The following is a 23,987-nucleotide window of genomic DNA, read 5'->3' on the forward strand; positions in this document are numbered from 1 at the left end:
CAGTGTTTGTTGACTGAAAGAATAAATGAATGCCTGAAAGCTCTTGGCACGTCGCAAATGGTAATAGATGTTGTCATTGGTATTATAATTGTCATTATTATTGTTCCAGGGGACAGTAAAGGCTTGCATACAATAGCTCTGATGCTCAAGGTTGGAATTATGGAACAATGGAAACTGAGACTCAGATAAATTCAATAATTTGCCCAAGTCCCATAGAACAGCTGACAGTGAAGCCCATAACCTGTCATTCGTCAGTCGCTGCAACACCCCAAGTCCCTTCACACAAACGGGGAAAGGTCTGTGGCAGAAAATTCTACTTTCTGAGCACACGTGTCTTAGAAATACAGAACATTTTGTGGGAGGTAGCGCAGTTCTCACCATTTTGACAGATGAGAAATTATGGTGCCAGAAGATAAGCAGCTTTCCGAGGCTGCTACCCTCTGAGGGCAGCAGGACCCTCCAGCTGTGAACCACAGCCTGGGGCTCTCCCTGCTACCACTCCATGGAAGAGAGGGCAGGCCAGAGCACAGAGCCCGGTGCAGAGCCTGGCAGAGACAGTGCTCAGCTAGTGTTTGGTGGATGAACGAATGGATGCATGACTGACCAAATGAATGAATGAACAAATGAGCAGATAAATGAGGAAACATGCTGTGTACCTGGCATTGCTGGCTTGCGTATAATAGCTCATTTAATCCTCCAAATGGTTGCATATCTGAGGTGGGAGCAGATGAGGAGATGGGGCCCAGAGGGCAACTAGTAGAGTGGACGTTCAGACCCGCAGCTCCCGACTCCATGAGCTGCCTTGAAAAGGAGAGAGACTTCCCGGGCACTGGGAATCCTCTTCCCCAAACAAGAGAGCCCCTTATAGCTCCGGCGGAGGCAGAGGCCAGAGACGATGCAGACTCAGGGAAGAGTTGTTCTCCAGGCGGTCACATCCTTGTTCAGCCCCTCTGCGGGTGTCATAGGATGTGAGGGCCTCGAAGAGGCGGGGGCCGTGGGGAGGAAGGGAGATGCGGCCCAGGTCTTTGTTTCTCTGTGCACTGGGCCTGCCAGACAGTTTATTCTGCTAATGTCATCATCATCGCTCTAACCGTTCTTGAGCAGTGACCTTGTTCGGGAGGGACATACAGACCCCTCACCTCATTCCCACGTGAGGGACGCATCACTGTTGCCCATCCCCTGCCACTGAGGGCAGAGGGGCAGAGAGACTGTTCCGAGGTCACTGAGAGCAAGTCAGGGGTAGAGTCGCCCTCCCGCCAGACTGCCTGGCTCCAGAGCCCCCACGCTAAGTGTCACCAATGGGACTGGCTTCCCAGGCGGGCCTCCAGAGGGCTTCCTCCATGGAGCAGCTGCTGCTGAGGGCGGCCGTCCTGCTTCCAAGCCCAACCCGTCCACACGGGCCAGCCCTGGTGTGTCTCAGAGGGCTGTGTCCTGAGGTTCATGGCCGAGGCAGGGCTGACACCGGACTGGACGCCTCTTACTGAAGGAAGCATTTGGCTTTGGAGGCCTTAGCCCAGGCATGTGGCTGAGCTGGGGCCCATGAGCCAGTTGGAGTGAGGTTTGGTGGGGCTTAAATCAGACTTTTCTGCCTGAGCTCTTGGTAATCCACATGGAACTAGGTCCTGTTCTAGCGTGGAGATGTTTCTACCTCCTGAGAGGATATCTGCCCCTCCGAGGGAGGGGCCTAGGACTCAGCCCTCAAGTCCTGGACTAAGGGTCTCGGCGGGCAGGCACCAGTACGGAGAAATTCACAGCGGAAAGGCGGTCCCTCCAGTCCACCCAGCCATGGCTGGGAGGTCGAAGGAGCATGGTTTGGGGCCAGCCAGGCTTCGATTCAAATCTTGGCTTCTCCAACGACTGGCCAGGAGACCTTTGAAAAGTCACCTTCCCTTTCTCAGCCCGTTTCCCCCTCTAGAAGAAGGGTTAATGATGCTTTCCTTGAAGCCCTGGGGGTGGATGAGCTGAGAAGATAGGTCTAAGGCTCAGAGCACATGGTCTGGCTCAAGGTCACCCCACAAATGGTAGTGCCCCCACCCCAGCTCCGCAGGCTTTGCATGCCATGTGCTGTCCTGCAGGACCAGTACGAGGAAGGGCAAGGCGGGGCCACACCATGGGTCAGAGCCCAGACTCCAGACCGAGACCTGAGGTGCAGTCTCAGCTCTGCTCTCATTTGCTGTGTGATCCTGGACAAACAACTTAGCGTCTCTGAGCCTCACTTCCCTCTTCTGTAAAGTGAGGATTCCACGTGATTGTGCAGGGGCAGCTCTTAGCCCAGTGCCTGGCACATAGCAGGAGCTCAATGCCCATGGGCTCGGTTACCAGCATTCACTTGCCCAGGGCTCCCATTCTCCCCCTCTTATCCCAGGGCCGTATTGGAGCCCCTCCCCCCACCCTGTGTACGGACAGACTCTGGGTCACCAAGGAGTCCTGCTGAAAGTAAGATCCAGGCCAGATTCCTGTCAGGAAACCCTGATTGAAGTGTGTGTGTGGGGAGGGGAGCTGCAGACCTTTGCCCAGAGCTGCGCCCACAGAGGCCTGGGAAATAGGACATTTGCAAATTACTCTTCCTTCACCATTGCCCTGAGGCGGACTTTCCACTTTAGCTGAGATGAGCTTTTTCAACCTCCACGTGGACCTTCTTACTGGGGTCCCCAGGCTACCTCCCCACCCTGCCCCACTTCTGTCAGCTCCACTCCATGGCCAAGTACAGGTTCCTGCCTTCTGGGTGCCCGGTGCTCAGAGAGTTGGCAGGAAGCACCCATACCCCACACTGGACTTGACAGAAATGCCTCTCTGTGCTGTGGCCTCTCCGCTGGGCCCCGCAGAAAGGCCCTCACCCTCAGAGCTCGCCAGCGTCATCAGGTCTGACACAGCCATAAAAGCCACCGAGTGCTTGCTTTCTGACCCGGCCGCTGGGTGACATCTGCGGGAGGGGTTCTGGCTTCACAGACTGCTGACGAGGGAGTGTGGCTGAGCACGTGTCATCTCTTAATAGCGCGTCCAGAGGCTGGCGTTTTCTGTGGCCCTCAGTCTGCAGTGGTGAAACAACCCCATAAATTTATGTGGAAAAAAATGTGCATTGACCAAATTTTATGGCATCCAAAATCATACGTTGAGTCTCTGGATCTTTATACTTACGTACCATAATTACTAGGGGACAATGTTTTTCTTCTTAAAAAATCAAAGCAATTGACAAATGACCAGATGTCCACTAGCACGTCATGAATAAACAGCCCTTGCTGCCTTCCTCCCCCAGAAAGCAGTTGCCATCGTCGCCATTGTGTGGGTCTGGGGGAGTGGCAGTCGCAGTTAGAGCAGAGAGAGTGGGGCTCCCACAAGTCACGTCGAGGGGCGGGCTCACTTTTATGTTTTGGGGAGGCGGTTGCTTTTTTTCTTTTGCCTGGATCTTTGCAAGGATTTTTTTTTTTTTTAATTCAAACATTTATCCAGGATGTATCCCGGTGGATCTCCTTCTTGGATCCTGGTACACGGTCCTTGGGAAGATGCCCTTCCCTGAGTCAGCTCACTGTTCTCGGGCCCCCCTAATCCCTGATGTGCTTTCTTCCTTTGCCCTTGTCCTTGGCATTGAGGGAGACCCTGCCACGTTGGCCCCCCACGCCCATGATGCGAGTTTCCATTTCACTCCTTGGTGCCTCTGATGTTGTTTTTTTAATTCTTCTGCCGTGGTTTTCCTTTCCTTTCATTCTTTTCTTATCGCGTGCATCGCGCTTGCTGTCATCCTCTTGCAGTTTTATCTCTGACAGACCTCTCCTGTCACGCCCTCATCTTCTTGTACTGATTGAAAAGACAGCTTTGTCTTGCACCTTTCTTCTGGATCCTGGAATAGACCGTTCTCATGTCTTAGCTTCTTCTCCCTGCAGTCCAGATCCCGTTCTTTGGCAGTATTTTTCCATGTGCCCTTGTTGGATTTCCCTTCGTCTGTATGTTTCCTTGAACATGGTAAAATCTGTCATCTCCAGGATTCATCAGAGCATTTGGGTTCCCCTCTGGACATACTCCACTTCTTTCCTGGGGGTAGCAATCTGCATGCGAATGTGAGAAGATTGGGGCGTGGAGGTGGGCGGGAATACCAGCCGGAGCATTCAGCCCCTCACTCAGGCCAGTTTCTAGTTTGTGTAGAACTAGAAACTGGATCTGAGGACAGGCCCTGAGGGGGACAAAATTGTCTGCATTTCAAGAGATAAAGTCCAGATTCGCTCAATTTCTGTTCTGTACGTCTACCTGTAGTATATTCCACTTCTTCCTAGAGTCTATAGTAGGGCTGTCTATCCATCAGTCTTATTCGTGAGGTGGGTTTTATATTGTTTCTATCCACAGAAATTTAGTGAGAATTCAGGGGTGGCTCTGTGAGGGGCTGGGTGGTCTCTGGAAGGTTTCCAGAAACAGGCATGTACCCCGGGCTCGCTTTATCCAGATGCTGTGTGAGTCCCTTCCATGTGTGTCATCTCCCAGTTTCACCTCAGCTTTGTGAGAAAGTTACAGGTCGTTTCTTTATTTTCCAGCTGTAGAAAGCAGTTGAAAAACTCACACAGGATCACACTGAACAAACGAGTGACAACGCCAGAATTTGAACACAGATGTCTTAGGTTTTAATATCATTCCTCTCATGTCTGTACTGAGCTATGAGTATCTCATATAACAGAGTAGATAAGAGTGTGGGCCCTAGAGCCAAACCACCTGGGCTCAATCCGACCTCTGCCATGTATGTGCTGAGTGACCTTGGGCAGGTTACTTAACATCTCTGGAGTTAAGTAACTAAGGCAGTGGGGAGGAGATTAATGAACCCCAAGAGAGTTAAACACACGAGGAACCCATTTCTGTCTCAGGTGCCATTGATTCTTCTGGGGGGGGTCTCACTGGCATCTGAGGATAATTCTCCAAAGTAAGTATGTACTAGAGTATTATTTTTTTAGCAGATTCATGCCCTTATTATATGTGTAATTAATGCCTCTTTTGAATGCCTCATGGCGTCAGGGGCCATGCTTGCCTGGTTCTCCCCTGTAACCATGTCTAGAATGTGGGAGGCAGTCTGTGAATTTTTGCAGCACTGATGTCTTTTCACGATTATGGTGGACATCACGGAGTGGGCCGGTTCCGAAGCACATCACCCTGTGCCCTTGCAGCTTCCTTCTTCCCACAGTGACCTGCCACCTTCCTCTGTGCTCCCACCATTGCTGATTGGTCAGCAGACATGTTTCCTGCCGCGTTGACCTTGCTCTTCTCTGCACAGCATTCCCTGATGGTGTAGCCAGGAAGGTCCCGGTGAGGTAGCATAGGCCCCAAAGTCTGCTGGAACCGCAGTGAGCTGTGAAGAAGGGGAGGAGCCAGGGCTGAGTAAAGCTGATGCTGTAGAACCAACCAGAGTAGAAAGCTGGGTCTCGAGGAAGGGATTGCTTCTTGGAGGTCGGGTTTCTTGAATCATTTCCCAAAGGTGTTGAGTCTAGCAGCCAGGGGAGAGGCAGCACAAGGGCGTGGTGGGCCTTGCAGCGTGACCCCAGCTGGTGACACCTGCTCTCTACCCTCCCAACATCCCACTCAACAGGCCCAATCCCAGACCAGCAAGTGTCCCCTGCTGGTGGGGCTGAGTGCTCTCCTGCCCTGCTGAGACCGGTTCACAGGCTGGGTGGGAGTAGCTCTGCCTGCTGGCCCAGACCGTGGAGTAGGGCTGGAAAAGGCTGGGCTGGCCCTGGACCAGCTGCATGTAGCTGGGTTGAGTGCCTCCTGTACCCAGTGTGTCCTGGAGAAGGGTGGAACCAACAGAGATGGCCCCCACTGTGGAGCAGGGGGAGCCCCCGGTCCCCAAAAGCCCGTTTTCTAGGACAGTCCTGCGGGGATCCAAATCCTGCCATCCCAACTGAGCAAGGCAGGGAGAAATCAAAACACACAAGTAAGTCAGTGGTCAGATGCCTTCTTACTCCAGAGGAGCCCAAGGAGCTTTCCAGTGTTCCATTTCAGCAAAATCAGAAAAGAATTTGCTTTCAGAAAGAGAAGATCAGTTTGGATCTAGCCAACTGTCCGAAAATCTATTGCTTGTCCTCCCGAGAATGCGGGATTTGGTGATGGGGGTTTAGAATGTGGTATTCGTTACACTTTCCGTTGAGTAATGACCAGACCTGACAGTGTTGCCTTTGCCTCCATTCTTTTTTGTTACACTTAAAGACTAGGTGAAGTGTGGTCACAGATACATGCGCAAATTAGTGGAAATGGAAAATACTTTGGTGACTGAAGCAGCCGGCCGGCCATGAGCTCACCCTCTGGCCAGGATCCTGGTGTCCGCGGACGTCCAGGGAGCCTTTCTGTGCACAGTAGCGATTCTCTGAGCCAGGCTTGGAAAGACAAGCTCCGGGTGTTTTCCTTGGCACGTGGGCAGTCTCGGTTCTACCCAACATGAGGCAGGTTTCTGAGGCTTTCACTGGGGGAATCATCTTGCATTTCCTTTCGGTGACGTTAGCTGCTCTGGAAACCCTTTGTAGCACTCAGAGAAATGCGGGTATTTAGCTTGGCGCTATCAGGACACACGGCTGACCCTAACAGGGGCTGTGGAGTGAGGTACCTGGCCGCTGCGGCTACTCTTCCACTGACCAGTGGAATTTCAGATGTCAGATTGAAGAGTCATGTGTGTGCCAGTAAAGGTTCCACATCCAGTCGTTCCCCCAAACGTTTTTTGAGCCCCTCCTCTGTGCTAGGCTTGGTGGTAGACCCTCAAGATGGATAAGACACAGTCCTTGCCCTCAGGGAGTGGGTAATAAATGCTGTCCTTGAGAAAATGGCACCCTGCTCTGAGTTCCTAGGAAGAGCCAACTACCCTGTTTTCCCGAAAATAAGACCTAGCCGGACAATCAGCTCCAATGTGTCTTTTGGAGCAAAAATTAATATAAGACCTGGTATTATATATTATATTTTATATTTTATATTATTATATTATTTTATATTATTATATTATATTATATTATATTATATTATATTATATTATATTATATTATATTCCCAGTCTTATAGTAAGATAAAACCAGGTCTCATAGTAATTTTTGCTCCAAAAGACGCATTAGAGCTGATTATCCAGCCAGGTCTTATTTTTGGGGAAACTCGGTAACAGCCCGAGAAGGAGGTCTAGTGGGCCAGGGGAGAAAATGCCTCTGCTGAGCTCACAGGCACAAAGCAGAAGCCTGGTTCAGGGAACTGTGAGCGGTCCATGAGACCGGAGTCTTGTAAGAAGAGAGTGGGAAAAGAGGCCAGAGATGCAAGCAGGGACCAGACCCAGAAGGCCAGGAACGCTTGCCCACGGCATGGAAAGTCGTTGGGTAGTTTGAAGTTGGGAAAGAGCACAGTCTGACTGGGTTTTCGAAAGAACATAGGGAGAAGGAAAGAAGGAAGGGAGGAAGGGATGGAGAAAGGAAAGGAGGGACGGCGGGAGCAAGGATCTTGCTCTTTTATATTTCTAAAAGTAATACATGCCATAACAGAAGGCTGAAAAAATATAAAATTGTATAAAGCAGAAAATAACCCTAAAATTCCGTTCCTAAAAATGATTACCATTAACAGGTTAGGTGATACATTTTCATCCTCTCTCTCTCTCATAAAGTCATACCTGATTTTTTTCACTTAAAAACACATCATGGATATCTTTTCATGTTGATTCTTAGAAATCTATTTTACTCTTTTAATAACTGCATCATATTCCTCTACTTGATAAAAAAAATTTATCTAAACCATGCAATTTTTCACAATTATAAATTACATACTATGGTGCAATGAATAGCCCTTGTTTATTTTGCCAATTTGTAGGAGTATTACTGTAGAATAAATTTCTAGAAATGGAATTGCTTGATCTTGGAAAACACATATTTGAAATTTTTGATAGATACTGCAAGTTCTCCTCCCAAAAGTTTCTCTTGCTTTGTACTACAGTCAGTCTTGTATAAGACTGACTGTTTCCACACACCCTGGTCAACACCGAGTATTATCAACCTTTTTGACCTATGCCAGTATAAATGGCACAAAAGCAAAACATACAAACAGAAACTTGTTTTAATTTCTACTTCCTTGATTATTAGTGAGGCTTGGGCATCTTTCACATCTTTATCGATCATCTTCTGTAACATTATTTGCCTTTATTATAGGAGGTCTTTATATATTAGAACTATTGACTACCTTTCAGTTGCAAATATTTTTCCTGTTTTGACGTCTGTGTTTCAACTTCGTGTAAGGTATTTGCTTTGATCCTGCAGAAAGAAGTGTGTGAGTCTTCTTCATGACTTGAGTTTCGTGTCACACTTTAGCTTTTGTGTACCCCAAGGTTATAAAAAGATTCTCCTGTTTTATTCTGAAACTTGTTATTTAGATTTCAATCCCTAATTCATCTGGAATTTGTTCTGTTTTAAGGAATGAAGTCGTAAACGCCCAGCTTTGTATTTTCCTAAATGGATAATCATTGGTCTCAGTATCATTTATTGAAGGACCCATTCTTTCCCTATTGATTTAAAATGTCCCTCTATGTTTCACTGAATGTCCCTATCCACATGCATCTGTTGTGGGTTTCCCCACTCCGTGTCATTGGTTTGTCTGATTCTGTAGCGGTGGCACCTGCTTAATGAAAATGTTCTATTTTCATGTATTTACTCCTCTAGGTGAACTTTGAAGTCAACTCTGGAATTATATGAATTTTATACATTAATTAGGACAATCCCCCTGTATCATTTTTCTTTTCAAAAATGGCCTGTTTTTATTGCCAGTGAGCTTTGAAATCAATTTTGGACTCATGAAATTCATATATCAATTAGGTAATAATTGACATCCTTACAATGCTGAGTCTTTCCATCTAGGAGTATTGTGTATTTCCTCATTTATTTACATATTCTTTCATATCCTTAAGATATGTTTACTTTATTCGTTTTTACTGTAATTATCAAAATGTTACATTCTCATTGTGACAACTAAAATAGAGAGTTATAGAGAAAAGGTTCATACTTGTAACTATTCTGCTTTTATTTCGGTAAAGTAGGTTCTTCAAAGAAGAATTAATAAACCCAGGATATGTGCATATTTAATTTTAATAAATGTTATATAATGTTTCTATCAAATAAGTTTTATTTATATAGATTTTAAACGTTTCATTTTAAGTTTACTCCCAGGGGTTTTATAGTTTTATTTTTACTGTACATGCTTTCTTTTTCCCCTATTTTCTAACTGATGATTGCTGGTATATAAGAATGCTATTGATTTATGTATATTTACTTTGAATTTAACTCTCTTATTTAGTACTGATAGTTTTTCATTTGGCTATCCTAGATTATCTAATTATGTAACTAATATAACTAATTCAATTGCTTGAAAATAATGGCAATACTATATGTATCTTTAATATTTATAGCACATTTCTTTGTCTTATCTCATTGGCTTGTGCGTCCAGAATAGTATTAAATGATAGCAGTATGGCAGGTATTCTTGACTTGTTCCCAATAATAGGATTACATCTTAAGAACGTCGTTTTAATTTTTCTGACGTGCATTCTTTATCACATTAAGGAAGCCTGTTCCTAGCTCAGTACTTTATCAGGAATGGATATTAACGTTATCAATGACTTTCCAGCATCTCTCAAGATCATTTATTGAAATGTCATTGCACTCCTGTAATTAAACCTATTTGCTTTATTAATCTTTAGCATACTGCTAATTCAATTTGCTAATATTATTTTAAAACATTGGTGAGTTTTACTTACTAATGTTTTATTTGGAACCTATGGATCTTTATTTAGTAATGAGATCCGTCTCTTTTTTATGCCATTTCTGTCAGGTTTTGGTATAAGGATGATGCTGAAGTCATAAAAAGCACTGCAAATATTTCTGACTTTTTTATTCTCTGGAATAATTTAAATAACATCAGTTTTTCTTTTAAGGTTTTATGGATGGGTTCCATAAAACCATTTGGATATTGTACTTTTTAATTATAGTATCTTTCTCAATATTGTTGCTATTTTTCTCTTTATTGAAGGTTTTTGTCTCTTCTTGAGACAATTATGGGAAGATAGATTTCCCTAGTAAGCACCCATCTCGTCTAGATTCTCAAATACATTGCAATAAAAATTACGTACCACCATTTTCACATCTCCTCCATATTTGGAATCATATTCTCTCTCTCACGCCTAACATTATATATCTGTGTTTTCTTTTTTTCTTCTCTATCACACATACCAAAGGATTGTCTACTCTGTTGACTTCCAAAGAACCAACTTACTTTTTGAAATTCATTATTTCTGCTTTTACATTTTCAATTGTTTTCTCCTACCTTCTTTTGCTTAGTTTTGTTCTTTTTCTAGTTCTCTATAATAAACACTAAGTTTATTTCTTTTTTTGTCTTTCATAATTATTAATATAAGCAGTTGAGGCTATGGATTTTTATCTGAGTAGTTATGTGGCTTTGACTGCATCCTATATGTAAACAGTTTGTTATTTTAATTTCAGTTTCTTGTTTTATCTCTGAATTGGAATGTTTTTTTTCTTTCCCAAATGGTTCATTTTTACCCCTGGGGCAGGGGAGGAAGTGGAATTGCTCTAGACCTACCAAAACCACACGGATTATGTGTGGGAGGTACGATTTCCCCCAAAGGAAAAGAGAAGACTATTTTCAAAAGAATTGGGAGTGGATGTTAGGCAGACGAAAGTACCAGTTTCTTCTTTATCGTCAATAGAGTTGTTAAAGGATTGAATGAGATAATACATGTAATTCACTTAGCACAGAGTCCAGCACAAAACAAGACCAGTGATAATGAGATTAGTGCCCTCTCCTCATGCCCTTTCTCACTGATGATCAGAATACCAACGCGTACTGTGTGATCCCACAGCTCTCTAGGAGAGCATTTGCAAATAGTAGGTTATCCCATCGCACCTGGAGATTCCCAGGTACTCCCCATGGCATGAGGGGATCTATGACTGGGGGTCCTCATTTCACCTTCAGGAGCCAGGAGGAGATTTGACTCCCCCGGACCCCAGATTCTGGGCTGGCTGCGGGACTTTGCCCACCCCACGTGCCTCTGTGATTCATGAGCCTCCACAACGTGAAATAAACGAGGCCATGTGCTCGTCCAAGAAACGTGGGCTCTGACCACCTGACATGTGACTGCCTGGGCCTGCCCCCTTTCTGCAGACCTGGGAAACATTTGTCTCAGTGTCCTTAAGCTTCCAGCACATTGTACATAAGGAATAGTCTTTCAGTGAGGATTTTTTTCCTGCAGTCTGTGTTTTGCATGATTGATATTAATTAGCAGGTACTAATTAATACTCACAGCCTTCTGGCATCTTGACAGGGGTCCTGAGCCTCATGCAGAGACCTCCCCCTGCAGTAGATGGAATTGCTTTGTGCTCTCTTAAAAAAAAGAAAAAAGAAAAAAAAACCTAATGAGCTGCTGCTCTGTTATTTCATTTGGAATTTATCAGGACAGTTTATGTGATCAAACCACACAAGTATAGTTCTGGGGGCCAGCCCTCCTCATTTCTGAAATTTGAAAGTGATCTTTTTAAGGCAGAGCAGGAGAACATGGAAAAAAGTCTTTCATCTCAAACTTTAAAAGAGAGAGAGAAAGAATGGAAAGAATAAAATGGAAATGTGGCATATTTTTATGCTGTGGAGGGCTGTTTTCCCCTCAACACAGCAGAATTTTCCTTATTAAATAGATAGCTGTGTGAGAAAAACCAAAACCAGACTCGGGATGGAAGTGAGACGGGTGGCGATGGGAGAAACAAGAGAGCAGTGAGTTTCTGGGCTTGCGGTGAAGCCCGGGTGCCAGCCATGGGCTTTGGCTCTGGGAGGCCGAGAGGACCCAGCTTCAAGTGGGCTCCGCTCCATGGAGCATGGTGTCCTGCAGCGTAAGAGAAGGTGTCTGTTCAGGAGAGCACCTCCTTTGTCAGCATGGCACCCCCTCCTCGGGGCCGGGGCGTCTTGTGGACAAACCCTGGTGGGGGGCCTGGATTCACTGTCAGGAAGAGGGTTTGGCCACATGCCCCTGGGGTTGGGACCAGCCCAGCTGTGGAGGGCATCTAGAGCAGAGTAAGCTGAAGGCTACTTACTCCCGGCCCTGGGGCTCTCTGCCCCACCATGGCGGTCTGGTTGGCACTTCTGTTGCAGCCACAGCAGTGACACCAGGCCCTCTGTGGGGCATGGAAGGAGGGAGCAGAGCAGAAGCATATTCTGGGTAGCTGTCCATCTCAGAGGAGGTCCAGTCTATAGGCGGGCAAGCCCTGGGCCAGATGCTGGCTGCCAGCGGCATCACTGGGGGAAAGCAGGCCACAGCAGGGGTCCTCACACCCCCAGCTCTGTGGCTGGGCCTCTTGTCCCTGTGCCAACCAATAACTCCCGTTCCCTAGGGCTTGGCATTGCTCTCTGTGCCAAACCTTTAGAGTCAGACAGGCCTGAATTCAAATTCTGACACCCCCACTTGCAAGCTGTGTGACTTGGACAAGTCACTTTTCCTCTCTATGGTCCCATTTTGTAATCTGGGAAATGAGAGTACCTAGTGGCCGGGATACAAGCCAGGCCAGCCTTTCCTGTCGCAGAGTGGCTGTCACTGTTACGGTTGCTTCCTCCAATGCACCTGAACCTCCCAGCCTGGCCCCCGTCCCTGACACTGCTCAGCCCCATGGCAGCCAGGGACAGCAGCTGGCCCACTTGCTGTCCGTCACAACAAGGCCAATAACACGGTGTCATCTGCTGAGGTAACTGTACAAATAGGAAAGGAGCTGACATGTCCCAGCTGTGCTGCCCCAACCCAGATAGAAGCTCCCAGCACTGGCCCATCTGAGGTGGGTGGCCACCACGTGATCAGCATCTGGGCGCCATCCCTGGTTATGGCAAACCCAGCCAGTGCATCCCTCCCATGGGCTGCTCCAAGTGGGGCCTCGCCATGGAGCCAGGCTCGAATCAACTTAGCTTCTTAGGCATCTCAGTGGTCCAGGCCCTGAGCCAGGAGACTCCTCACGACCGCCATCATTATCCCCGATCACAGTCAAGGAAACTGAGGTCCTGGGAGGTGAAAAGGCTTGCCTGTGGCCACCCAGCTGGGAAGCGGCAGAGCTCAGGTTCCGAGTCTCCTGGCTCTAAGCCCCACACTCTCCCATTCACAACACAGCTGCCTGTCATGTGGCAGAGTTGGCAGGGCCTCCAGGCCTGGGTGGGCCCACTGAGGATGGGCCCTGGACAGATATGCCGTGATGCGTGCCAGGGAGGCAGTGGCAGGAGGTGGAAGATATAGCAGGGGGAGGTGGTCGCAGTATAGCCGTGAGCCCTCTTGGAGAGTGTTGATCCCAAAGGAGAAAGCAGGCTGGGGAACCTCTGGCTTCAGCTTACTTCACAGCTGCCAGGCACCAGAGGACTGGCTGGGGTAAAAGAAGGGCTAACAATATGGCAGCCTCGACAGACCTGTATTCAAATCCTGCCTCTGTTACTTCCCAGCTGTGTGGCCTCAGATAAGCCATGCAACTCTCTCGGCTTCAGTTTCTTCTCTCTAAATAGAGATGAATCCTCCCCGGCAACAGTGCTGTTATGAATCCATCCCTCGGCGAAGCCTTTAGCTTAGGACCTGGCACATAGTAAGTGCCCAGTTTTATTATCATCACCTGACTTTCTTCAGCTATAAAATGAGGGTAATAATGTACTTCATAAAGTTGTTGTATGGAATAAATAAAATATGCCTTCATTCATGCTTTTCTTCTTTCAACTAGTGTTTACCAAGCAGCCCCTGTGGACTCTGTTTCAGCCGCTGCGGACTGAGTTGGTAGAACAAGACTCACTTCCTACTTGGAGGGGCTTTAAGTCTGACGGGAAATCAGACAGTAAATGCATGAATGATACAAATAAGTACATAATTGCAGTTGTGGTGAGGGCTGTGTATAGGCTTAGCACAGCACTGGCCAGTACAAGTGGGAGGTGGCTCTTTTATGATTTCATTATGAGTGAGGCTTTTAAGTATTTCTGGTTACAGGCTAATAATACTGAAAAGATTTCCCTGGATTTGCGTACTATTAACTGTGGAAGATTTGCTGCTTTTGGAGTTTTTGTTGTGGGAGTGAAAGGTTGTTTATATGGAGGTTGTACCCAGAGGTTACGGAGGATCAAGGTCGCCCGGGTCCCTGGGGCCAGGAGGCCTCCCTGGGAGGTCCCTCAGCCCTCGGCGCACTGTGGCCTTGGCTGGTGCTCCGATGCCGGGAGTCGCCAGCTGCTGGAGGCGGCATACTTTGTGGAGGTGGATGATGAACACTCGGGCAATGGAATTTGCTCGTATGAGGCAGTGAGTGCCTCGTGCCCCCAGGGGCTGGCGGGGGGACGTGGTGTGTGGCTGGGGTAAAAGAAGGGCTAACAATACAGCAACGCTTCAAAAGCAAGTTCTGGCTTCTGTTTGCAGAGCCAGGAACCTGAGGGGAAGCAGAGGGGCCTGCACCCGTCCTCACAACGGGGAATTGGACGAGGCTTCCATGCTGGGGGTGTTATTTGAGAAAAGGCAGTTCCCCGTGTGTTTCTGAGGGCCAGTGAGTGGACAGGAACATGGGCGCTGGAGCCAGACAGCTCTGGGTTCAAATCCTGCACACTAACTGTGAGGCCTTAGGAAGGTTTCTTAATCTCTCTGAGCTTTGGTTTTCTCTGTAACCCTCATGGAGTTGATGGGAGGATCACATGAGGTAAGGAGGGTAGGTGTCCACCTTGTAGTAAATCCTTGGGAAGCGTCCAGTCTCTCCTTTCCCCGTGTCCTGCTGCTCAGTGTCTCTTCCTAGGCACTGTTCACTGTGCCACTCAGAGGCCGCTGGGTTCAGGTCTGCACCCAGTTCACATGTGGAACAAAGCAGCCCCATGTCCCTCACCCGTCACCGCATGCTCAGCACTAGAGACTTTCTGTTGTGTTTGAAGCAGTAATGGGATTTTCAGGATTGCCATTGCTGAATCTTTGGGGAGGTAACTGAGTTACATTTTTAAGAGAGGAGAGGAAAAACAAGGGCAAGAGAAGGAGTCGTTCTGTGGATTTCAACTACCGAACTTGGAGCTTCTACACAGGAGAAATTATTTCTAAGTATTAAAATTTTGGAAATATGATGCCTTTAGAAAGAACGGAAGTGGAAATGGCTCCTTTGAGAAGTACCAGCATATGTTTCTGTGATTTAATGGTTTCCCGTCACAATGTGTAGCTATTTTAAAAGCAGATGAATGACTCATGGTATCCAGCAGCAGCGGTTTACTGTGATGGCAAGAGCAAGTCCTCTGGGGAGGCAGGCTTCAGTTTGACTCCCATCTGCATCATTTGCCAGCTGTGTGACCTGGAGCTAGTTACACATCCCTTCTGCATTTCCTTTTCCTCCTCTATAAAATGGGTTGTTGTGAGGATAAATAACGTAATGAATGTGTAAGTCAGTGCAGTGCCCATCCATCCCACGACTTTTACATTAAGTACCTGGTTAATTTTATTTGTAATGATTCTTAGTAGTTCAACAGTAAACTTTTAAGGCTATAAATTTTCCTCTGATTACCACTTTGGTCTGATCCCATAAATTTTGACTTGTCATGTTCTTATTGTCATTGTCTTTGAAAAGACTTTTTATTTTAGATTTTTTTTTTTTTAATTGAGAGTTGCTTGTGGGTATCTCTATGTGTGCATGTGGGTTTTCCAAATGGTTAGACTTTTTTCTATATTTATTGTTAAATCCTAGATGTAATGTAAGGTCAAAGAATGTGAGTAATGTGACGTTTACTTTTTGAAAGTTATTGAGCTTTTCTTTACAGCCTAGTATATAATCAAGTTTTATAAGCATTCCATGGGTATTTGAAATGAATTACATTTTCATTTGTATAACGCCAAGCTTGTTAATTTTGTGACTCAAATACTATAATCACATATGCACACATACACACATGTATCTATTTGTGTATACAAATACAAATACATACAAGCACATGTATGTATTTGTGTATATTTTTTAATGTACATACACATGCACACATACACACACAAATTCTAGAAGAGACATGCCAAAGGTTCCCTCTATGGTTATAGCTTTGTTGAATGCACTTTTCATTTCTGGCATTTTCTGCTTTGTATACTTTGATGCAGTGTGGCTTTGTGCGTAGAAATTTGTAATCATTGGATCTTCTCAATCAAATGTGCTTTTCATTAATATCAATCACTCCTCTTTGCCTTGTTCAATGTTTTCTGCCTTGAATTCTGCTTTACGTCATACTCCTGCTGAACCCCGCCAATGTTATGGGTGCAGTGGCAGTACTCATGGAGGGCTGCTGGAAGAATGCGCCACCCCTTGTTCATGCACACCCCCCCAAGGGTCGGAAGGCAGCGCTGCAGCAAGCCAGTCAGCCGAGCGCTGTGTCGTGCACACTCTGCACAGCCAGTCCCCAGCCAGGTGATTTGTCCTGAATTCCCCCTGGGGCAATGCCATGCGGCCATGCCGCAGCTCAACACTGGCCTGGCATAGCCATGTTTTTATGTCACATACTATTTTCTTATTAAGCACCCTCAGGAGAATTCTCTGTCTAGCCTTAGTTTTTATACCAAGGACTTGCTTTTTTTGATTTCTTCTTTTGTCCCTTAGTTAATTTATGGGGTGTGTGTGTGTGTGTGTGTGTGTGTGTGTGTGTGTGTGTAGATAGACAAATAGATACACAGCTAGGTGAATAAATGAAAAACTGAATTCAATCCAAATGGTGTTCTGCTGGACACGACCCCTTAGACCTATTAAACTTCATCGGTTGGTAAAAAACACAAGTATTCATTCATCCCTTTTATGTCCTGTTATTTTCCAGTTGGGTTACAGGGGAAAAAACCCTTATTGCTGGAGAGTGTATGAACCAGAAATGCTAAAATCTTGCCAGCATTTATTTTGGTTGTTGCTCAGATGTGTGATTTACAGTTGAGCAATCTATGTGAAAAACTAGTAGTCAGGATTGGAATGGAAATCCAAAGAGTATCTCGGTTTTTCATGTCACCCTTTATACCTTCTAGCAGAGATAGTTTTGTGCTGTTTTGTCTGATTAATGGGCGTCATCATTAAATATCTTCTTTACTTTTAGGGATCTATCTTCTGGATCTAATCTACATCGATTCTGCATATCCTGCCTCGGGCAGCATCATGGAAAACGAACAAAGATCCAATCAGATGAACAATATTCTCCGAATAATCGCTGATTTACAAGTTTCCTGCAGCTATGGTTAGTACCCCATTGTTGGAATTGTGAAATCTTAGATCACTGAAATTGGGGTCTAGCACATCATCAGTGAGAAAGCTCTAGAAACCAGGTAGTCCCCACATAACTCTTCATTTTAATACCTTGTGCTAGATACTAAAACATGTGCTAGATCTTTTATACACATTTGATCTTCAAAGACTATGCAAACCAGTTGTTACCGTCTTTGTATCACAGATGAGGAAGCTGTTGCTGAAAACAGGTTAGTCACTTGTCTGAGCCCAGGTCTGAGTGGCAGAGCCCAGGTCTGTCTGGCTCCCAAGCCATTCATTCGTGAAGAGCTCTGTGGGCAGCTTCTGGGCAGTGCTCCTCGAAGCCACTTCAGGACCCAGGCTCTTCCATCTTGTGGCTCTGCCATGTCCCCTGGCCGTAGAGTCCTCCACTGAACTCTACCTCCAGCGGGCAGATACAGGAAGGGAGAGAATCACAGAAGAGTGGGTTTTATGGGCCAGACCTGCTTGTGGCTCACATCACTTCTGCTGAGGAAGGCTAGGAAATGGAATCCAGTGGCAGAGGCCTCAGGCGACCTGGGATCAAAACTTGACTCTGCCATTTCCCAGTGACGTGAGCTTTGCAAGTTGCTATGGCTTCTTCTTCTGTGAAATGGGTATATTATGTGCCCCAAATGAGTTAGATGCAAAGGTTAAAGTAGGTGACTCCTAGATCGCTTGGTACAAAGCCTGGCTCAGAACAGGTGCTCCAGTGTTGTCTTCCCAGGATACAGCAGCTGCCCCCATGGGCCAGACTCTCCTGCTGTGCCAGGATGTGGGTTGGGCCTTCACACTAGGCTGGATAGGGTTTGTTCATCTCTTCTTGCATTCTTGTCACACAGTGATGGGCAAACTCGGAGGTTTGCCCAGTTCCACCAGGGAAATCTGTTTTCGGGCACAGACAGGTGGCTCTGGTGTGTTCTGGAGGCCAGCTATCCCCACAGACCCGCCTTTTCCCGGGAAAGGAAGTGTGGTGGCCTCGAGGTGTGGTGTCTGTGGCCTCGCCATCTGGAGGTCACCCCTCGAGGACAGAATCCAGGCCTGATGACCCCTCTGTGCCCAGTGCCCCACACAGGGCCTGGCCCAAGGGACCATCAGCAACTGTTGACAGACTGAATGTGTCCCAATACCCAAGGAGCATCTAGTGCCAAAGTCAGTGATTTGTACACTGCTCATTTGGGGCCTAGAGATGGGGAGACACTGAAGCCTCTGGATTTTGTCTCCCATTTGCAGATCACCTCACAACCCTGCCCCATGTGCAAAAGTACCTGAAGTCCGTACGCTACATCGAAGAGCTCCAGAAATTTGTGGAAGACGACAACTACAAGTGAGTGCCCACTGCTGCCTGGCCCTCGTTGGGACCAGTGAGTCGCCCCCTGCAGGGCTTATAGAAGACTGCTGCAGTGCGCCCACGCCCCAGCCACGCAAGCCCATGCATGTGATGTGACCTCTGACCCCAGAGTCCTCAGTGGTGCAGTCTGAGCACCCCCTCCCGCCAGCCTCTGCCCCAGGCCCACAGGCACCACGGCTCTGAGAAAGGTATTTTGTGACCTCCTCAGCGTGGCTCTCCCACATCGCGTGGGTCATGTGAACTTGGACTCCGCAGCAGTACGTGGTACAGACAGGCTTGGTGCTCCAGGTTCTCACTAGTGACTCACAGTACTGGGTAGAAGGGCAGTTTTCAAGCTATGTCTCCAGGCTGGCAAACAGAGTTTTCTCCAAGAGCCTGTTTCATGGACGAGACAGTGCCCTGCACTCCCAGCTTTCTGCAGGATACTCACTGACTGGCACTGGCGGAGGCCCCATCTCTATCCCATGCGCTGCTTATGGAGTCACCCAGTTTCCACAGAAACCCCTGTGGGTCCTGGGCCTCAGCTTCCACTCACCCTGCTCTGGCTTTCGGTTCTTCCTTCATTTGTGGCCCCTGGGAATTTATCCAGCATTTCTATGTATTTAGAGGGTGAAGGAGGGTTTTTCATATCAACTATGTCTGCCGTATTAATTGGACATCCTCAGGGCTCATTTTGAGCTTGAGCTCAACCAAGAGCCTCAGCACCTTTTCATGTGAGCTGGCAGATCAAGGCAAGTCTCAGCCATCTTGTCATTGATCGTTTACCCCCTACATGTCAACTTGACATGTATTCCTTTAAATCTCATCTTATTGGTCGCTTCTCGTGTACCATGATTCCTTTGAATCCTGTTATCCAGTATATATTTTTTTATCTCTTCCAGTTTTGCATCTGAAAATGTGATCAGCTTGATTCCTTGGTTTTCATCTAAGTTACTGAAAACTGTAGAGAGCTGTGGCCCCTAGAGACACGCCCCAGGTTACCTGTGATTCACTCACCAGGATCCCAGGAATGGCTGCTCCAGCAGCTCCACATTTGCCGGCTCTGCAGTCATGGTTCTCAGCCCTGACTGTGAACCAGAGTCACCTGGAGCCTTGTAACCATCCAGATGTCTAGGGTGGGTCCAGGAAAATTGTATTTTTAAAGCTCCCTAGGTGCTTCTAATGATGGGTTATAACTTGGGGAACAGACATAATGGCTTCAGCTGTTATTGTATAATATTTTGTTAAAATAGAATGTAATATGAAATTTTGATCTATTACATAATAGTAACAACAATAGATGAAGGCCAGAGATTATCGTTAAAGTTATGTTTGCCACAAACTGAGCTCATTTTACTTACGAAGCATTTGCTGTTCCTAAAAAAAGTACCCCGGAGTGTAAAATGATCCCCACTTAGGTTCTGGGATAATATTTTCCATTCATGTGCCAGTAGTACAATTAAAGAGACAGTAATTTTTCATTAACACTAATATCCCTTAAGGAGAAAAATGGTCTATTAATACTTTTGACCATGAGCTAATCCTTGGACAAGGCGCAGATTGTGGGTAACTACTCCTTTCCTTCAGAAGGACATTGCCCCCCACCCCACCCCCAACTTGATGCTAAACAACAGTCAGCCTGGACTTTACAAAGGCCCTTTGTTGGGGTCCAAGTGGACAGACTCAGGGAGGAAGGTTGCATTCTCACCCCCAGGCCCCGGGGCCCAGACCACTGAGAAAGTCCCTTCCCAGGGAATGGGTCCCTTTCCTGGCTCTGAGTGGCAGAGGCGTTCAGGGCTTATGATTCTACTGGAGGAACTCACACTCCAGAGCCCAGCTAGAAACTTTGCTTCCCACCCCAGAGGACACAGATGCTTAGCTATTACCTTGATGACCCTCCCCCCATCTACTTTGGAGCTTTTGTGCCAGAGGGGCCCACCCAGTGCTTGGTTTTTCTCAGTCTTTAGTCTATTTTATTTTATTTAAGAAAAATTACCCTAATTCCCACCACCTAGGAAGCATGACCGTTAGCATTAAGTGAACATAACTCTGGACATTTTTCTATGCATAAAAAGTGCAAATGTACATACACATAGGGAAGGATGGATAGGTGGATGGATGCTAAGATAGAATTTATTAAAATTGGATCAAGCTACACTTGCTATTTTTAATTAAAAATATTAACTTTAATTTTAATTTAACCAGAAAAAAGGAACTGGAATAAAACATAAGGAATTGCTGCTCTTCAAATAAATATTTCGCCACCACAAGAGATATTATTTCCTAGATGAGCCTTCTAAGATTCATAAAGGAGGTCAGGAAAACATTAAGAGGATTGAGTCCATACGTTCTGGTTTAACTAGATTTCCATCGTGAACAGGGTCAGTTCACTCTGGTTATGAAAGATGAGAACATTGGCGCTCTCCCCCGGCCTTCGCCATCTTCCAGTATTTTGTTATATTATTACTACGTAGTCCAAGTTTATAACATACGCATCATGTTCAGGAATCTTGGTTCCTACTGTTTGGTGTTATTAACCAGATCCAGTTCTTGCCACCTGTTGTTTTTCCACAGCTTCTCCATTCCTGGAGCCTTTATTTTCAATCAGTCCCTTATTTAACTGGATTTCATCATGAAGTAGGTTTTCACTAGTCCTGCAAGCTCTGGTTTCTTTCATTACAGTGTCCGCAGCTGACTTGCGGGGCGCCGCTCCTTTGCGTCTCGCCCCCAGGGCTTGCACACCCTCCGGGCCTTGCGTGTTGTTGTAGAGAAGCCTCAAGCCAGTCCAGTTTTCCCTCTTGTAAGTGTCGTGTTTTGTCTTCCTGGTGGGTGAAGAATTCCTTGAAGTTCAAAAGCTTAACATGGGGAAGGCTTCCGAGTGGGGGGGTTCCATACATACCAAGTTTCTTTGGAACATGGTGTGCTTTCTTCATTTCAGAGGAATTCTTTGGGTTTATATCTCTGACTCCTTCTTCTGGGCCATTTCTTGGCTTTTCTTTTTCAGCAATTCCAGGAATCCATATCTTGGACTCTCTCCGCTTTCCATACCCGTTGGCTTCTTTCTAATGGCTACAATCTCCATCTTTGTCATTGACGGTCGCTTGAATGATATGTTTCTATTTAGGTTTTCATTCAGTCCTTACTTTGTTCCCCTAGATCTCCAGTCTCCCTTTTCATCTTACTCCTTGTGTCATCATTTCATTTTTTAGGTCTTGTTGTATTTACCCCATGTTCTGCATGAATTATTCTCCTGCTCAGAGCACTTGGGGACATTTTGTTGTCCTCCTGGGGGCTGCACCCTGGACTGCACAATTTGCTGCCTTCCTTCCTCTCTCCTTTTCCTGGGAGAGGATGTTTGCTAGGCTGCTGTGCCATTCCTTTTCGTCTGCTCCCATCGGACAGGCTCCGTCTGGATGTCCCATGGTTGTGATAGAGAGAGGTGACGTCTGACTGCTCTTGTGTGTGAGATCAGCTGGTTCTCCTCCTGCTGAGCTGTGAGGTCCATGGGCTCTTAGTCTTTCCCTCGTCTGTTGCCTGGGGGAACACGGAGCCCAGGCTCCATGGAGGTAGGGAGCAAGCAGTCTAGATATGGGGCTCTCTGAAAAGACCTGTATCAATCAGGGTTTCCTCCATCCTGTTGGGGCTGTATCCCATTCCAAAAAAGGATACCCTCAATTGTGAAATCCCCCCCACACCCCCATAGAGGCTTCATTTCCATCACCGTAGCCTCCCTGCTGTCCACCCGTCCCACCCATTTCTGCCCAGCATTGGAGCCACTCAGAGGAGGGCTAGGTAAGGAGGCCCACACACACCTCCTGGACGCCTCAGAGGGCGGGACAACAGCCGCGCCGTTACAGCTCTTGGTCTGAAGTTCATGGCTTCTTTTGTGCCTGCTCCCTGTGGAGTAGCAGCTGCTCAGTTCGTTTACTCCTAAGCTTTCATAATTGTGTGTTGGTTTTGTTGGGAGAGGGAGAGCCTGGCATCTGGCTTCACTCTGTCATTTTCACCCAGAAGTTCTTAATTGAGGCTTTAAAATAATAGTAATATTGAGGTGCCAATCCTCATAATGTGTCTATTGCCTCCTGCCTCTCGGGGGACATCTGAAAGGGGGTGCCATGTGACAATAAAAACCCGGATTTGGCGTCAGACACCCTGGGGGCTGCTCCCCTGCTCCTCCCCTTGGAGCGCTATGAACTTGGGGAGCTACTTACTTAAGCTCACTACCCCCCAGTTTTCTCACCTGTAAGATGGGGATCACAAGCATACCTGGCTCACAGGGTTGGTCTGCGAATGAATATTGGTGCCCAGCCGATGAGGGGCGTGATTACTCGTTTTACTGTGCCACCGTTAACCATTATTTCTTGGCCACGGAAGCCCCCTGGGGACGCAGAAGGAAGTGGCTGTGATCTGGAGCAGACCTCGAAGGATTCCTGGGCTCCGTGATCATAATGGTCCCGAACAGCCGTCCAGTCTCCCAATTACAAACATACGCATGCTCAGTCCCCCTCGGAGACACCAGAGCCCATCTGACCTTGTGAAAATCTTTGTTTTCAGACTGTCGCTCAGAATTGAACCAGGAAGCAGCTCTCCGAGACTAGTCTCTTCCAAAGAAGATCTTGCAGGTATTGTAGCCGCACCACATCGAGTGGGGGCAAACCTGTCACTAGCCCTCATATGTCTGCCAGGCTTGGCTTTGACTGTGGAGCCAAAGGTTGCAGTTCAGTTTGCAGGTTGACAATTTTCCCTGCGCATAGTCCTCCCACAACAACCTGTCCAGGCTTCTCATCACACGGGGCCCCGGGGGGGCCCTCTGGGCTGGGGTTCCCTGGAAGAGCCTGGGACCCAAAAGCCCCAAGAGAGGCAAGATCAGAACCCCACGTTGGGAGCGTAACCAGGGTAGATAGAGAAAACCCCAAGATCTTCTCCGGGTCACCTGGACCCTTATCCTCAGGCCTCCTGCCCAGGCACGGGTGGACGTGTCCTGGAGGGGTACAGGGGATGCCGGGGTATTTGGTGCCACCAGACACAGAAGGGTCACCTTCCTGGAGCATCAGTTCTGTTCACATATTTGGGGCACACACAGTGTTCCCTGGTGATTAAGGGCCCAGGCTTTGAAATCAGCCTGAGCGGTCCTGTGTCCTGGCTTTGTCACATGACCTCTCTGGTCCTCGGTGGCCTCATCCACACAATGGAGGGGCTCCTCACCTTGCAGGGTTGTTGGGATGCCTGGGCCTGCAAAGCGCGCAGCCATATGGGCATGTTGTGAAAGTGCTTCGTCGTTATCACTGCGTCAGCTTCCTCTCACCAGTGTTCAACCACCTCTCAGTGACGGGCTGGTTTGTGCTGTGCCCAGGGAAGGACCAGACTGGGGGCGGGCAGCTGCCTGTTCTTCCTCCTCCTGGTGTGAGCTTGGG

General features: G+C 47.2%; 1 protein-coding gene across 12 annotated transcripts in view; it reads left to right on the forward strand.

Moving 5' to 3' along the window:
- RALGPS1 (Ral GEF with PH domain and SH3 binding motif 1) overlaps positions 1-23,987 on the forward strand; it is a 249,656-nt gene that overhangs the window by 185,697 nt on the left and 39,972 nt on the right. For all 12 annotated transcript variants that reach the window (XM_033122561.1, XM_033122562.1, XM_033122559.1 and 9 more), the window contains 3 exons: positions 17,080-17,217; positions 18,477-18,570; positions 23,128-23,195. In XM_033122561.1, the coding sequence (XP_032978452.1) occupies positions 17,080-17,217; positions 18,477-18,570; positions 23,128-23,195 (300 nt within the window). The remainder of the gene's footprint in view (positions 1-17,079; positions 17,218-18,476; positions 18,571-23,127; positions 23,196-23,987) is intronic.

The sequence above is a fragment of the Rhinolophus ferrumequinum genome, chromosome 12 (genome assembly GCF_004115265.2).
Source record: "Rhinolophus ferrumequinum isolate MPI-CBG mRhiFer1 chromosome 12, mRhiFer1_v1.p, whole genome shotgun sequence".
Classification (NCBI taxonomy): domain Eukaryota; kingdom Metazoa; phylum Chordata; class Mammalia; order Chiroptera; family Rhinolophidae; genus Rhinolophus; species Rhinolophus ferrumequinum.